Genomic DNA, 17,148 nt, shown 5'->3' with positions numbered 1-17,148 from the left:
TGAGAAAAGTATGGAGCACGGGAATTGCACCATCTGGTGCAGAGAGACAGGTGTTTGAGGACACATCTGTACATGCTAGGAGACACTGCTGTACCTAGCTGTATAGAGGGCACTAGTGGTGGAGCAGGGCACAACTACCCTAGAGCAGTGGTTCTCTATGTGCTGTGGCACTCTGGCTTGCATTGAGACACCTGCAGGTGTGCCTTGGATTGGTAGTCCAGGACCAATTCAAATTATTAAATATTATCTTATTTTTATGGCGCCGCAAGGGTTCCGCAGCGCCCAGTTACAGAGTACATTAATAAATAAAACAGAAAAACAGTGACTTACAGTTGAAGACAAAATAGGACAAGTACAGGGTAAATAAACATAGCTACCGCAGCAGATGACACTGACATAAGTATCAGGTGGCAGAAGACTGCTGGATTTGGTGCAGTTGAAGATTATTAAAGTAAGAAAAAGGATAAGCACATGAGGGAAGAGGGCATTAATGGTCAACATAATAGGCAAAACCAGTGCTGGTGGCTGCCAATCATAAAGTATATGGACAAACAAGCAAATCTTGTCCCTCATCACACATATAAACACAATTTACTATTTTTTTTACTAATTAATATTTCTTTCTACGTTTCTCAATAAGAATCTTTTTGTCCTAGAGGTGCCTTGAAAAAAATTCTGATAGTCTAGGGTACCATGATTCTGAAAAGTTTGTGAACCACTGATCTAGAGACTTATTTATCTGACTCTTGCCTTTCCCTGGATGGACCTATCTTTAATCTTGCACCTAATGAGCTGGGCACAATTTTTCTTCAGCTTATGATTTAAAAAATATATATATATGATTACACCGGTGTAAAGGTGTTCAACTGAATGACTGCACTGTGTCAATGTGGTTTTTTTTTTTAATGGGGTATAACAACAGCACAAATGTGTAAATGTATTTTGTGCTGGACTGTCTTAAAAATGAAATCTCCACACACTCTTGTGTGTGTTGATAAAGCCCACCACGATGAGAGGAAACATTGGGTCTCTCAGTGTACCCTGCCAGTAGGGGGAACAATTATGTGTTCTACCATAACTTCTACTCGACTCAAATATACAGGTTAAGCTTCTGGTGGAGTGGAACACGAACAGTAAAAATCAATCAGGCCACATTACTTTCTAAAGCTGACAAAGTAACCAGATTATATTATTTGAACAGTTATTTTGTAAATAGCTTTGTTTCATTGTTTTTTTTTTTTTTTTCAGAATGTGGCTACAGCCAGAGATGTAGGGAAAATCCATTGATTCTATAATTCAGGCATAAACAGCGTTTGTCCTATTGCTACTCTCAGATATCACACCCTATAAGCTCTAGGTTGTGAGTTAGATACAGTTGTATCTCACTAGCAGATGTGTTGCATGAAAGGCAAATTTAACCAGGCATGGCTTTTTCTATGAAGTTATGTGGATACTCGCCTAAACTTTGTCAGCAGTGTTGTAAAAGCTGATAAATTAAAGCGCTTGTCACACAATATTTCTGACCAAAATTTGGACTGATTAAACACTGAGGGGCAGATTTATTAAGCCTGGAGAAGTGATAAAGTGGAAGGTGATAACGCACCAGCCAGTCAGCTCCTAACTGTCATTTCTTTTTCATCCACTAGGGGTCACTGGAGTACTCTAGGGATATGGACGGTTCCACAGGAACTAGGCACTGAATAGTTAAACTTTGACTATACCTCCCCTCCATATTCCAGAGTACCTCAGTGTTTTTTCGGTGCTCACCGAGACTAGGCTTGTGGAAGTTGATCCACAATGACTGAATTTTTTTATTATTATTTTTTTTTTGGAATCCCTTTCCCCCTTCCAAGAAGGCGAGGGTCTGGGATAGGAAAGCTGCTGAAGCAGCTGTGGGTGTCGGACCTCTCTAGAAGAGCTCCCTCACTACCACGTGCAGGTCAACTGCAGTAAAAGGCTGACAGTGCATACAGAGAAGCCCCGTCATTGCCCTCACCACAGGGTCCAGGTATGTTGAACGGGGCGGTCAGCTCACGCTGCCGCCCTGCTGTGTGGGATACTGTGTGTGTGTGGCCGCCGGCCGCTGCCTTCAGCCGCCGCTTCCAGCGCCGCTGTTTATGCTATGTCCCCCGCCGCTCTGAGCCGCGCCGGCCACGTTGATTTATGCATAGGCCGCTCCACGGCTCTATGCAGCGCGCTCCCCGGCCCACGATGCCACTTCCAGCTCCCTCTCCACCATAGCCCGGCTCCGTGTATAGAGAACGATACACGGAGCACCGGGGGGGGGGGCACACAAATGTGAGTAACTTTGATGCCACAGTGGTGTTCCCTGCACACACAAATGTCAGGGTCACTGGATAAAATCTCATGATTCAACTCTTGTTGATAAAAGAAGTATGTTTACTAGAATACAGCAGCGCTGCATATGTATTACAATAGGCTATTAAGTCTTTGTTAAACAGGATACATGTTGCTCATATATGTGCAGGTTTGAATGCAACATAGTATGTTTATTAAATCTGCTTACATAATTATAAGTCTGCATATTTAACCATTTTTCCTGTTGTTTTTCCAGAATTTCCTGTATTACATCTCTCCTCCATTGAAGGCGCAGGGGTGTTAAGGGGAATTTGGAACCAGGCATATTGCAGACGTGTACTGCACTTGGCCAGATATATATTTGTAAAGACACCTTAGTGCTATTTACTGAGTCGCGCAAGTTGTATTTTGTATTGTCTGTCGGTATAATGAGTAAGACACCAGCAAAGACTATTATTCTTATCATAACTGTTTATAATGATATTATCCCAAAGACTGCAAATCTGAGATGGCTGTGGTCAGCCAAATACTGGCTTTGTTCACTGTTGTAAAGTAAGATGTGTTATACAATTGGTCAGCACATGGTGATTATAAAACAGTATCTGTGGAGCACTGCAAGCATTGTGAGTTCAGGCTCACCTGCAGCAGCTTTGCTTAATTCACTTAGCCACACCACAATTGGATACGCCCGATCTCATCTGATCTTGAAAGCTGAGCAGTGTTGGGCCTGGTTAGCCACCTGGGAATACAAGGTGCTGTATGTATTTTTAAATCTACAGCCACACCACACTGGATTCGGGACCCATTAACTAAGCTGCGGTTAAGCAGCAGACTTCTCAGGTTTTTAAGCCTGTGAGTGGTCACATTTAGTTTCAGACTTCTAAGAATTATTATACTTCTGAATCAGGATATATCTGGATATATGTATATGGGTATATAATATATATGTGTATGTGTGTATGTATGCATATATGAAATATATATATATTTATAAGGTCTGAGTATGTGTGAATATACATGGTTGTATATGTGTATATATGTGTGTGTGTGTGTATATATATATATATATATAATATGCTGACATTAAAAATTTATTTTGGCAGGACTACAGTTGCGCAATTGGTCAGCACACAGTGCTTATTAAACAGTATCTGTTGAGCACTGCAAACATTGTGAGTTCAGGCCTCACCTCCCCAGATCCCCAGTGGCCTAATGGATAGGACACTGCCCTCCTAAACCAGGGATTGTGGGTTCAGGTACCATCTGGTTTGCAAGTCACTACAGCAACCTTTTCATCACCAGAGTTGATGTTTAAACAGCAGCTTTTGCTTATTATTTTTACAGGTGGCTCTGTAGCCAAGTGGTTAGGCTTCCCGCCCACAGTGAACATTGTGATTGCATGGACACTGGTTCAGATCCTGGTTTAACAGGTGTAATATATATATATAATAATAATTTAAAAAAAAAAAACATGGTAGGACACCATTTTTTTTTACGTTACTTCCTGGGTCTTTGCTGGAGGTTGCTGCCCTACAGCACTCAGCCTCTGGGGGAGCGGGGGGTTGTTAGGAATTTTAATTTATTAATTGTTTTTGACAGCATGTCTCTACAGGAAGATTCACTATTGCTGGAAACCACATGCACGGTAATGCAGGTTTATACACAGATTACTTCCGTGGTGTACTTACTGGTCGGGGTACATGATCACTAAGTCTAATGCATAATCAAACAAGCACCTTCGCTGCAGAGTCGGTCACACAGTGTGTCGGACAAATTCGACTGCGCAGACAGACCCTTACCGGTCCTCTTTGGGGGGAATGCGGGCGCATGTACTGCCTGAGAGGGAAAAATTTACTGTTTCAGCTAGATTGTTGCGGTCGATTCGCCGCCAGCCCTCATAGCACCAGGCCAGTACCTTAGGTTCTCAGCGAAGGCTGAACAATTTCCAATGAGAGACAATTGCAATTATTGGGCGTTTAACTACCTATCGGAGTGTACCCTACACAGCAGTAGGGCTGTTGCTTCGCCCTGCTTTGGTAAGGGTTTGAGGTAACAAGGCTGTAGTGGCAGGGTGCTCCAGTTCAGGTTTGCCCTAAATAATGACCACCTTACACTTCTTGCTGCCTACAGCTTCTGTGAAGTTGGCAGTTGGTTCTTGCGTCTCAGCTTCGCTAGTGGCGCACAACGTCCACTTTGGCTACGTTCCAAACGAGAATAGATCGCAGACCGAGTGGGGGGGGAAATCTGATTTCCTACCATTGTCTACGCGAATTCCTGAATGATTCCGTCTCAACGATTTCAATTCCTAGGTATGATTCTCGATACGGTAAATCAAAGAATTTACCTACCCGAACAGAAGTACAGGTCATTCGTCATCTGGTACAATTAGTGCTCAAGCACAATGGTGGCTTTTGAAGCGCTTCAGTTCGGAAGACTTCACTCATGTCCTTTTTAACTGGATGTGCTCACAATGGTTGGCTGTGGCCTAACGAGTACAGTGTCTGCCTGCAATGCATGCCAAAAACAATGGTCGGGCTCGCTTCTGCAGATTCACCGCAGGGTGAGGTGGTCTCCAAGGGCCAGGGTGTCTCTACTCTGGTGTCTCAAAGTACAGAATCTAACCGCAGGTAAACGGTTCGGCGCCTGGTATTGGATAATTCTCACGGCGGACGCGAGTCTCAGAGGTTGGGGAGCTGTAGTCCAAAATTTTCAGCTCCAGGGTCTCTGGGCGGATCACGAAAGATTGCTGTCTATAAATGTCCTGGAACTCTGGGCAATTTACAATGCGCCACGACAAGCAGTGCACATGCTGCAGGCTCAGGCTGTTCAGGTGCAGTCAGACAATGCGACGGTGGTCGCATACATCAACAAACAAGGAGGAACAAAAAGCCGCATGGCAATGCGGGAAGTAGCTCGAGTCCTCAATTGGGCCGAGGTGATTTTGTCGGCAGTATTCATTCCGGGAGTGGACAACTGGGAGGCGGATTATCTCAGCTGCCAGGATTTTTATCCAGGATGTGCATTAAATCCAGAAGTGTTTCACATGCTGGTCCAGAAGTAGGGTTACCCGCAAGGGAACCTGATGGCATCTCGCCACAATTATCAAATACCCCAGAACGAGAGATCCAAAGGCAGTGGCGGTGGATGCTCTCACAATCAAGTGGCCATACAGTCTCGTGTATCTGTTTCCACCGTTTTCCGCTGCTCCCTCTGTTGCTAAAACGGATCAAAAGAGAGTCCGTCACAGTCATACTAGTGGCACCTCATTGGCCTCGGAGAGCTTGGTTTTCGGATCTCCGCGGTCTACTCGCGGACGTTCCTTGGCCGCTCCCACTGCGTCCGGACCTGTTACAACAGGGTCCGTTTTTTTTCTCCGATTTAGCGCGGCTGCGCTTGACGGAGTGGCTGTTGAGACAGCCCTCTTAAAAAGAGAGGGCTTTTCAGAATAGGTTATACCAACCATGTTACGAGCTAGGAAGCCGGTTACGGCAGCTCATTATTACAGAATTTGGCATGCCTATATAGGTTGGTGTGAAGTTTGGAAGTTTCCGACATCATCTTTCAAGTTATCCCGTCTTTTGTTATGTCTACAGATGGGGTTAGATGGAGGTCGGCGTTTATCCACACTAAAGGTGCAGATATCTGCGTCGTCAATTTATTTTCAAAGAAGATTGGCTCTATTGCCGTCGGTACACACCTTTATGCAGGGTGTCCTCAAAGTACAGCCTCCATTTCACTCCACTTACTGCGCCATGGGACTTGAATCTGGGTTTAGATCTCTTATAGTCTTTTTGTTTCGAACCCTTACAACAAGTGGATATTAAGTTTCTCACTTGGGAAACAATTTCTCTCCTAGCCTTAGCTTCGGCAGGGCGGGTTTCAGTTTTGGGTGCCTTGTCATGCAAGCCACCGTATTTAGTGTTTCATAATGACAGAACGGAATTTTAGACTAATCCCGCTTTCCTGCCAAAAGTAGGGTCCTCTTTTCACATCAATCATCCAATAGTAGTTCCTGTGTTAACAGGAGATTCTGGAATTTTGGTTGTGGTACGCACATTACGAGTTTATGTATTCCGAACGTCTACAGTTCCTAAGACGGATACGTTGTTATTCTCTATAATGTGGCCAAGATGGGTTGGCCACCTTCTAAGCAGACCTTATCCAGATGGATAAAACTGACCATACGTCAGGCTTACCTTCATGTTAGGTTACAGCCGCCTACATCAGTAACAGCTCATTCCACACGTTCTCCGGGAATGTCATGGGCAGCTGGTCGTGGAGTTCTACGACACAGCTTTGCAGTGCGGCTACATGGTCTTCAGTGCACATGTTTGTGCGCTTTTACAGGTTTGATGCTTTTGCGGCATCCGCATATAGCTTTGGCCGTCTAGTGTTCCAGGTGCCAAACAGCTCTCCCGCCCAGGGGGGAAACTTTGGTACGTCCCTAGAGTACTCCAGTGACCCCTAGTGGATGAAAAAGAAAATTAGGATTTTGGTACTTATCAGGTAAATCCTTTTCTTTGAATCCATAGGGGGCACTGGACGCCCACCCAGAGCAGTTGTTTACCTGGTTGTGGTAAGTGCAGGGAATTTTATGGTAACACACTCTTACCGACTGTTTCAAATTAGAAATTCTATCGGGTTGGTGTCAACTGTTAGTTGTCAGTTTCGTTTGTGTCAACTTTATTGTTGTCCGTTTTTTGGTTATATGTATTTCTCCATTGTCAACCTCTATAGCTCCAGTTCGGCTCAGTAAAAAAACACTGAGGTACTCTGGAATATGGAGGGGAGGTATAGTCAAAGTTTAACTATTCAGTGCCTAGTTCCTGTGGAACCGTCCATATCCCTAGAGTACTCCAGTGCCCCCTATGGATTCAAAGAAAAGGATTTGCCTGGTAAGTACCAAAATCCTATTGTTTCAAACCCAGCCTTTAACATGGAAGGTAGGAGCTGATTGGCTGGTGCGTTATCACCTTCCACTTTCTCACTTCACCGGGCTTAATAAATCTTCCCCTGGGTGTGAAGCATGAAGGAGGAAGTGCTTGTGTGACCCTTAATGGAGTATCTTATTTTTTGTTCTGCACAGAAATACATACTAAAGCTATGTACTGAACTGGAGAAACACGTAAAGAGTGGCATCCGGGAGGATGCAAGGTTTTTCTACCGGACAAAGGTAAAAAAAATTGTATGTTCATGTTGACTTTATTTTCTTGGGAAGCATTAAGGCCTTAGTTCCCTGGGTCTAACATAGAGGTTGGCATTATTCATATATTGGGCATATGGGTGGTGTGTTGCTGTTTTGTTGTTTTTACTATGCAATAATTGTGTGTACATGTATACTGCTTTTGTTTTTAGGTAAAGGATCTAATTGCCAGACTGCATGGCAGATGGCAAGAGATGCTGCTGTATTCTCGGCCTGATCAGGTAACTTATTAAATTATACGTCTTTTAAATTTGTTTCTCATCCAGAATATGGTGATACAGACATCACAGAATTGGTTTATGCTCTACCAAAAAGCAGCAGGTCTCATGCACAGAATAGTATTCCACTACGTCTCTCAGAGCACTATTACATTAGTACTGCAGTGAGATAACGTTATAAGTCATTGGAGGGCGGCTCTTACGGTGTATTCAGTCTCTTTCCTTCCACAAAATGTGGGGCGGTGGTAGCATTGATAAGTGTAAGATATCTAAGATTATGAAATGGTGAAAGGCCAGACCATTATTAACAAAACATTGTGTACCTGTGCCTTACTCAATGGGGGGAATTTAATTGTTTTTCCCTGCAGCCACCACAAGATGGCACACAATGGAGCAATTCAATTGTTGCTACATTCAGACATGATTAGCCTCAGGGAGACGCATTTCGTCTCACAAGCCTCAGTGCTGATGAGAAGAAATTTGCGCAAAGTGACCCGTTTGGGTGCACTTTTCGCATCGCGCCCAGAACGTTAATCGGGTTGAGCTGTTCTACTCCGCTAAACCCGGCACTTCTGGACACACATTGCACTGAAAAAACAAACAATACTATTTAATAGTGTCCCGCGATCTCCCTACACTTTAAGCCCAGTACCCACGGGCCGATGCATGAGAGATGTGTGCTGAGCGAACCGCTCAGCACACATCTCTCCCGCCGCTCAGCACAGCGCGATCTGTGCTGAGCGTGCGGGGGGAGACGGGGGGGCGCTCACTTCACCCAGCGGGTGAAGTGAGCAACCCGCTAGATTGGCCTGCATGCAGGCCAATCTAGCAGCAGCGATAGCGATGCGCGGGGCTGCGCATCGCTATTGCTGTAAGGGGGTACTCACGGAGCGATCAGGCTGAATATTCTAAGCAATCTAGTCAGATTGCTTAGAATATCGCTCCGTGAGTACCCCCCTTAAGACTGGAGATTGGCACCTCTGAGTGCGCATAAACAATTGAATCCCCCCCCAAATGTTTATCATTTATAATGTAATCCTTGTTCATAGATTATTAGTCTAAGCAAGAATATGCCTGATTAAACATGCTTTAGTAGTCCTTTTAATTTATTGCTATGTTAGACTTTACTTCTATGACCACCATCGTAAGACCATTGCAGCACCTGAGCAGTCAGACTTGGATGAATGCGCAGTGGCCGAAATCCTTCCACTGTGTACAACACAGGCAATTGCATCCGTCTCTGAATCATGCCCTCTGCTTGTTAACCCTCTTGCTGCCGTTGCTGTGGAATTTAGTTCTATGCCCGTCCTACACTGCCAGTGTAATCTGTCACATGCTCTAATATAGACTAGGATGTGACATCCCAATCTATTGATATTTGTTAAGGACTAAAAAAATGGACCAGGCATAAGCCCCCCATAGCTGTCCCCCTGTGATGCTTGCCTCAAGTATAAGCGCAGGATTCAAACCCCCCTTCCCCTGGCCTGTCCCCTTTGTCGCAACATTGAGAGCCAATGGCACCCAATGCCATGTCGACTCAGGGCACACCATTCTCTATGATTATTATATTGGTTATGTGAATAACCCATGTACTAAGCATTAGCATGATCAGCCAAAGGGCTGCTGCTATGACGTGGGCTCTGTTTGAGGCCAGTGTGATAGGGATTTCTACCCATATCGGCAGCTCTTAATGTAAAGGGATCCCACCCGACGAGGACTATTCCCACTCGTGGGTGTCCATTGCGTGGGTGCATTGTGCTGCCGGGGTCGGTATGCTGACCGCCAGGATCCCCAGCGCCAGTCACCCAACCCAATGTAAATAATGATGTAAGCATTTATGATGTACAGAGTAATAGACACAATTTTATTACATTTTTTGTTCTTCCACTGCATTGGTTTATGTGGTAATAACTGTACATTGCAATTAAGCTTTCACAGCGATGTAATGAATGCATGGTTATCAGCAGCAAATATACAAGGATCTGTAATATTATTATTTAGGGTGCTGGCGTCCTGTACTTTGCAATGAGGACTGACCAGGAGTTGGTGGTGTTGTCCATAGCAACCAATAAGATTGTTGCTGTTAATTCTCTTTTGCATAAATCATAAACCGAATCTGGTTGCTATGGGCAACACCACAACTTGTCTGTTTTAGAAGCTTCAGTAAATCTACGCTTATGTATTCAAATACTGTGATCCGTCTTGAGGCTATTGAACTTATTTGGTTTTCGAGAAACCTTTATTATTAATGTGGAAGGGCACAATTCCTTGTCCTAGTAGCTAACTCACTGAATGACCATAGCCCATACTCTACAGTGCAGCCAAGAGGTGTAGGTCCACTTCAGACTCTAAAGGCTTGACTTCAAGTAAGAACAGCACCCGATGTCCTGATGTGATGACATCTTGTAACGGGTTGGGTATGAAATACAGACATTAAGGATCACGACTGTCAGAATTTCAATGTTCACAATGTTTACTGATCCAAATTAGTATTTTCTCCTTAACACTAGCATTTGAGGGGTTACGACTTCTCCAGACATTGTGCAGTGGAAGCCTTACATAATCTCCTTTTGCAGTGAAAGTACAGTTGTTTGAGGATCTGCCCTATTTTATTTTTAACCGTTTGGTTTTTATTTTAATATAGGGAAAGTTGCATGATTACTGGCAGCCAGTGTGTGATAGGTCACTCCACAGTTCACAAGAAAGTCTCGGCAGTGCCTCCCAGGAAGATTCATGCAATGTTACTGAAACCCTACGGGACCAAGACCTCGGGAACGTTTTACAGTCTGAAAATGCTGCTGTTTAGGAGACCAGTTTAATTTGTTTGTTTGTTTTTGTTAAAAGAAAATTGTCAATTTTATATTGCAGGCTGATACAAACGTATGTAGCTATAGAGAATCCTGTGCGTTAGGAAATAAAACAACACATTTTATTGGATTGGCAAATAGCGGGTACAAAAGTACCACAGTGGCATACAAAATAGCTATCTGAACCCTGCTGGCAGAAACAAATATTTAGTCATTTAATATTATCCTCCTTAGGATAGTATCTGGCACTTTAAGTACTACAGCTTGCACTATTTGTATCATTTACGTGTTTTTTTTTCCATCTGTGGAGACCAACTATTTTTTCAGTACACATTTTTTATCATGTGTCTTTAATTATCTGATATACATTAGTATTATCCATTCTTCTACTATGAAACAATGGGTTCAAAAGAGCTAGAAGACACCATTGAGGGAAAAAACCCACTACACAAATAGCCGCAATCATTCAATCGCATTGAATCTCCCTTTTTATTTATTTTTTTAAAGATCGGATACCTGTCATAGCAGAAAGGGAGGCTGTACCATCCCTGTAATCCCTGTCATAGCAGAAAGGGAGGCTGTATCATCCCTGTAATCCCTTTCATAGCAGAAAGGGAAGGCTGTACCATCGCTGTAATCCATGTCATAGCAGAGAAGGAGGCTGTACCATCCCTGCAATCACTGTCATAGCAGAAAGGGAGGCTGTACCATCACTGTCATAGCAGAGAGGGAGGCTTTTCCATTCCAGTAATCCCTGTCATAGCAGAGAGGAAGGCTGTACCATCCCTGTCATAGCAGAATGTACCATCCCTGTCATAGCAGAAAGGGAGGCTGTACCATCGCTGTAATCCCTGTCATAGCAGAAAGGGAGGCTGTACCATCGCTGTAATCCCTATCATAGCAGAGAAGGAGGCTCTACCATCCCTGCAATCACTGTCATAGCAGAAAGGGAGACTGTACCATCACTGTCATAGCAGAGAGGGAGGCTTTTTCATTCCAGTAATCCCTGTCATAGCAGAGAGGAAGGCTGTACCATCCCTGTCATAGCAGAATGTACCATCCCTGTCATAGCAGAAAGGGAGGCTGTACCATCGCTGTAATCCCTGTCATAGCAGAAAGGGAGGCTGTACCATCGCTGTAATCCCTGTCATAGCAGAGAAGGAGGCTCTACCATCCCTGCAATCACTGTCATAGCAGAAAGGGAGACTGTACCATCCCGGTCATAGCAGAAAGGGAGGCTGTACCATCCCTGTAATCCCTGTCATAGCAGAAAGGGAGGCTGTACCATCCCTGTCATAGCAGAGAGGGAGGCTGTACCATCCCTGTCATAGCAGAGAGGGAGGCTGTACCATCCCTGTCATAGCCGAAGGGGAGGCTGTACCATCCCTGTCATAGCCGAAGGGGAGGCTGTTCCATCCCTGTCATAGCCGAAGGGGAGGCTGTACCATCCCTGTCATAGCCGAGAGGGAGGCTGTACCATCCCTGTCATAGCAGAGAAGGTAGGCTGTACCATCCCTGTCATAGCAGAGAAGGTAGGCTGTACCATCACTGTCATAGCAGAGAAGGTAGGCTGTACCATCACTGTCATAGCAGAGAAGGTAGGCTGTATCATCACTGTCATAGCAGAGAAGGGAGGCTGTACCATCCCTGTCATAGCAGAGAAGGGAGGCTGTATCATCTGTCATAGCAGAAAGGGAGGTTGTACCATCTCTACAATCCCTGTCATAGCCGAGAGGGAGGCTGTACCATCCCTGTAATCTGACATGCAAACTGAAGTTAAGACATTGTTGGCAGGTTAATTTAAAATGTTTTACCAGATTTTTTTCTTATTGGCCAGTTGTATCAAGGCTTAAGCAATTGACGTGTTCTGTGTGATATTGGACTGCTTTTCCATGTGTTTGTAAATTTAAAAATGTTTTGTTACAAGAATTTAGCACTTTATACCTTAATTTGTATGTTGGTAATTTATATTAAAAAGAAAAAGAAAGTGTCTTTTATTGTGCCAAACTAACCTTGATGACGTTTGATGTAATGACAAAAAGTCTATGGGTTGTGGTAATGCCCGAGTGATGAGCACTTTCTCTTCTTAAATTAAACTTTATTAAACCTGTAGAAAACAATAGGTTCATATACAGGCGCGATTCTTACCACAATCTCCCTACATTGTTCTGAAGTGAGCTGCACATTACTGCTTACTGTGCTGTATGGTGATTGTGTGACACAACCCAGAGCCAGATTAAGATGTCATGGAGCCCTAGGTAAACTGTTGGTTTAATGGCCCCCAGCTGTTTGTGCTCTTAGCTGGCAAGATGCAGCAGTGGGTGACTGTGTGACCAGCTGGTCGGTAATAGATCTATTTGCATATGAAGAGCCTGGGATCAAACTTACCATGAGTCCGTGTTGTTGGCTAGGTGTCATAGGAGCAGTGGCGGAACTAGCACCAGTGCAGCCAGTGCGCTACACTGAGGCCCGGCGCAGTGAAGGGGCCCACAGCCGGTGGCATTTCAATGAGTCACACTGACTCATTTACATGCCACCGCCATCATCGGCGCGTCCCGCTGCGCTGCTGCTGTCCAAGTCAGCAGCGCAGCAGTTCAGGCTCGCCTGGAGAGGGAGGAGGGGCTGTGCTTCCCTCACCTTTTAGATCCTCCCCTTTCCTAGATTTCCCCTCCTACCACACCGTTTCTGGAAGGGAGGAAAGGAGGAGCGTAGCAGTTACAGACATTTCCCTCTGCAGCAGCATCCCCCTGCTATCCACGTGACTATGCTGCCAGCATAGGCGTGCGATTAGCACTGTCCGGTCACCCGCTGGCTGGACTGACCTAGTTGTGCCAGCCCTCCCTTCTCCTCTGGACCCTGGATGTAAGTGAGCTGCCGCCCTGTCCCCTTCCTCCATGTGGGCATCGGACCCCAGCATATTCAGCTTCTGCTGTGGGGTCTGTGTGCCCATGCTGGAGGGGCTGTCTGCCACTGCTGGGGGGCTGTGTGTCATGCTGTGGGGGGGGGGGGGGGGCTGTGTGTCCATGCTGTGGGAGTCTATGCCCATGCAGTGTGTGTGTGTGGAGGGAAGGGGTGCAGTGTGCCAGTGCTGTGTCTCCTTCCTATGGGAGGCTGTGTGCCCCTGTTATGTGTGCTGCACCATCCACAGCTTTTGGATGGCATGTCGTGGTCACCTCTATTCAGTCTGCCCTCATGCACCTTTATTCAGGTCCTTATATGCCCCAGTGCCCGAAGCAGGGTGAGATTAGTGGGTGTATTCATGTGTGGTCAGCCTCTCCCCATCACTCTCCCTCGCCCTGTCATCATCTGCCTCTCCTTGTCCCCCACAGCCTTTCCCCAACACTCTCTACCTCGTCCTGTCACCCTCTCTCTACCCATCATCCACTGCCCGTCACCATCTCCTCGTCCCCCACAGCCTCTCCCCATCACCCTCTACCTCGCCCTGTCTCCCTCTGTCTCTACCCATCACCCTCTGTCTCTACCCATCACCCTCTCCTAATCTCCCACAGCCTCTCCCCATCACTCCCTACCTCTTCCTGTGACCCACACTGCCTCTTCCTGTCATCCACTTCCCATCAACCTCTGCCACTCCTTGTCCCCCACAGCTTCTCTCCATCACTACCTCTCCCTGTTACCAACTGTCTCTTCTCATCACCCTCTCCTTGTCCCCCACAGTCTCTCCCCATCACTCTACCTCGCCCTGTCACCCTCTCCTCATCCACCACAGCCTCTCCCCATCACTCCCTACCTCTCTGTGACCCAGTGCCTCTACCTGTCATCCACTCCCCATCAACCTCTGACACTCCTCATCCCCCACAGTTTCTCCCCATCACTCCACCTCTCCCTGTCACCAACTGTCTCTCCTCATCACCCTCTCCTTGTCCCCCACAGTCTCTCCCTATCACTCTCTAGCTCTCCCTGTGAACCACTGCCTCTCCCCGTCACCCTCTGCCACTCCTCATCCCCTATGGCTTCTCTCCATCACTCTACCTCTCCCTGTCACCAACTGTCTCTCCCCATCACCCTCTCCTTGTCCCCCAGTCTCTCCCCATCACTCTCTACCTCTCCATGTGACCCACTGCCTCTCCCTGTCACCTCTGCCACTCCTCGTTCCCCACAGCTTTTCTTCATCACTCTACCTCTGCCTGAAACCCTCTGCCTGTCACTACCTGTCTCTCCCCATCCCCCCCTCCTTGTCCTGCACAGTCTCTCCCCATCACTCTCTACCTCTCTCTGTCACCCTTTGCCCATTACCCTTAGCTCTCCCTATCACCTTTTGCCTTTCCCTGTCATCCTTTGACTCTCCCTGTCACTCTCTGCCTTGCCCAGTCATACTTTACCTTTCCACTTCACTCTGTACATTGCTGTCATCCACTGTCATGTGGCATATTATTAACTTGGAGGGGGGCCCAAAGCATATTTTTGCACCTGGGCCCACCACTCACAATTTCCGCCACTGCATAGGAGCATGTGCTGAACGCTTCCAATCAGTGCTCAACACATTCTTCTCTGACCCTTGTACTAAACCAGTTTGTCTGAGACTATCCCAACCCCCTCCCTTACTTGTGGCTGGTCTTCCCAGCAGGGAAGATCCAAAGTTACAACAAACCACCTGTAGGACCGTGCATCGGATCGTTATGGTTAGTGAAAGGTACACAATTTGCACTTTTACTAACGATGTATCAAGCCGATGTGTCGAAATTGTTTGCATCATGTACAATATCATTCTAGTGTGTAGGCACCTTACAACCTCTACCACAAGTACAAATTCAATTTAGTCATCAGTCAGAAAACCTACCATTTAATGAAATAAAAGTTTGTCGTGTAGAAAAAAAATGCTGCAAAGAGTGCTTTCAAAAGTAGAAGTGTTAATAGTTTTTTTTTTAACAATAAACAAAATGTGCAAAGTGAATGAATAGAAGATTAAATCAAATCAATATTTGATGTGACCACCACTTGCCTTCAAAACAGCATCAATTCTTCTTTGTACACTAGCACATAGTTTTTAAAGGGACTTGGCAGGGAGGTTGTTCCAAATATCTTGGAGAACGAACCACAGATCTTCTGTGGATGTAGGCTTGCTGAAATCCCTAGTCTCCTCATGGAATTCCCGACACCTTGATGTTGAGATCAGGGCTCTGTGGGGGGGTCATATCATCACTTCTAGGACTCCTTGTTCTTATTTATGCTGAAGATAGTTTTTTTTTTTTTTTTTGTAAATACATTTTTATTGTATTTCAATAAGTAGTTAGTAAAACATACATAATGGGAAACACTCCCCGCCAAAAGTACGAGCATACAAAAGAGCCAGAATAATAACACAGGGAACGGGTGAATGTACCATAAACATTCAGCTAAGAAGCTACCAGGACAAGACCAGACAATACAAGACAGGAACACATGGTCTAGAACTGAGGAAGGATCGAGGAATCTATTAGGAGATGAGGAGGGAGGGGGGGGGGGGGGTGGCAAGAGAAAGGAGCAAGAAAGGATACCAGAGCACAGTATAATTTGACAAGAGAAGAATAACAACAGGTAAATAAAACCTATTACTGTAGAGAAGAGGAAATACATACAAGGGTACAACATGGTATAGCGATGCAACGGTTACAGGTTAAGGACATCGAGTAAAAAGGGGTTACCGCAGAAGTTTCTCAAGAGCAAAGTGGGATTTTATTCTGGACTAGTCCTGGTTCCCAAAGTAACGCGAAAATGTCCGTCTTGAGTGAGATCGCATGTCGAAATACATAAACTGGAGAAGACGAGACTTCAATTCTTGGAGAGTTGGAGCCGTTTTCTTAATCCAATGCAGTAAGATCAGCTTTTTTGCTAGCGTTAAAACTATGACAAGGAAGTGAATTCTCGTATGGGGACGGTGTCCCAACTCCCAGCCATCGAACCAAAGAAGTAAACAGGCTTCCTGTGAGGGAGAGAGCGAAACATTAAGAATTTTCATAACAAAAATCAATTTACACCAGAATCTGCGTATTTTGGAGCAACCCCAATAACAATGAAAGAACTTAGCTTTAGACATAGAACATTTCATACAATTACCCATTTCACTACTGGACATGTATTTTCTCTGGGCGGGAGTAATGTAGGCCCTATGAATAAATCTAAAGTGAGTCTCCTGTAAGTAGGCAGATTGTGTTTAAAATATGTGTAGTACCGGGAGAGTACAAGACCCGAGCTAGAGGCGAGGGATGGTATATCTGCAATCCAACTAGTAAGTATTTTCTTTGAAAGTAGGGCAACCTCTGATTTGGCGGCAAGCAACCGGGGGTAAAGGTGTTGAAGTCTGTACCCTGTGGATGGACGGGACTGTAAGAGATGAAGAATGATGTGTGTGTTGGATGGTGGGGATGTGGGGCGAGGGAGTGACTGTACATAATGTCTGACTTGGAGGTATAGGTAGAAAAGACTATTGGGAAGAGAGAACTGTTGCTGAAGATCTGCGAAGGAGAGCATGTGTCCACCCGGGTCAAAGACCTTGATCACAAGAGCCACACCCTTCCGTCTCCAAACCCGAAAGAAGGATTATTCAAAGAGAGAAATCTGGGTTACCCCAAAGAGGGAGAAACGGAGAGAAATGAAAGTCTCT

General features: G+C 45.5%; 1 protein-coding gene across 3 annotated transcripts in view; it reads left to right on the top strand.

Moving 5' to 3' along the window:
• Window positions 1–12,554, top strand: part of SLF2 (SMC5-SMC6 complex localization factor 2) — a 317,833-nt gene extending 305,279 nt beyond the window's left edge. For all 3 annotated transcript variants that reach the window (XM_063961913.1, XM_063961915.1, XM_063961914.1), the window contains 3 exons: window positions 7,406–7,492; window positions 7,675–7,743; window positions 10,385–12,554. In XM_063961913.1, coding sequence (XP_063817983.1) covers window positions 7,406–7,492; window positions 7,675–7,743; window positions 10,385–10,546 — 318 coding nt within the window. In that variant the 3' untranslated portion in view covers window positions 10,547–12,554. The remainder of the gene's footprint in view (window positions 1–7,405; window positions 7,493–7,674; window positions 7,744–10,384) is intronic.
• Window positions 12,555–17,148: the final 4,594 nt, after the last annotated feature.

This window comes from Pseudophryne corroboree, chromosome 3 (genome assembly GCF_028390025.1).
Source record: "Pseudophryne corroboree isolate aPseCor3 chromosome 3, aPseCor3.hap2, whole genome shotgun sequence".
NCBI classification, from domain to species: domain Eukaryota; kingdom Metazoa; phylum Chordata; class Amphibia; order Anura; family Myobatrachidae; genus Pseudophryne; species Pseudophryne corroboree.
The sequence above is the reverse complement of the archived record's forward strand: the minus strand, read 5'-3'. Positions and strand labels throughout refer to the sequence as shown.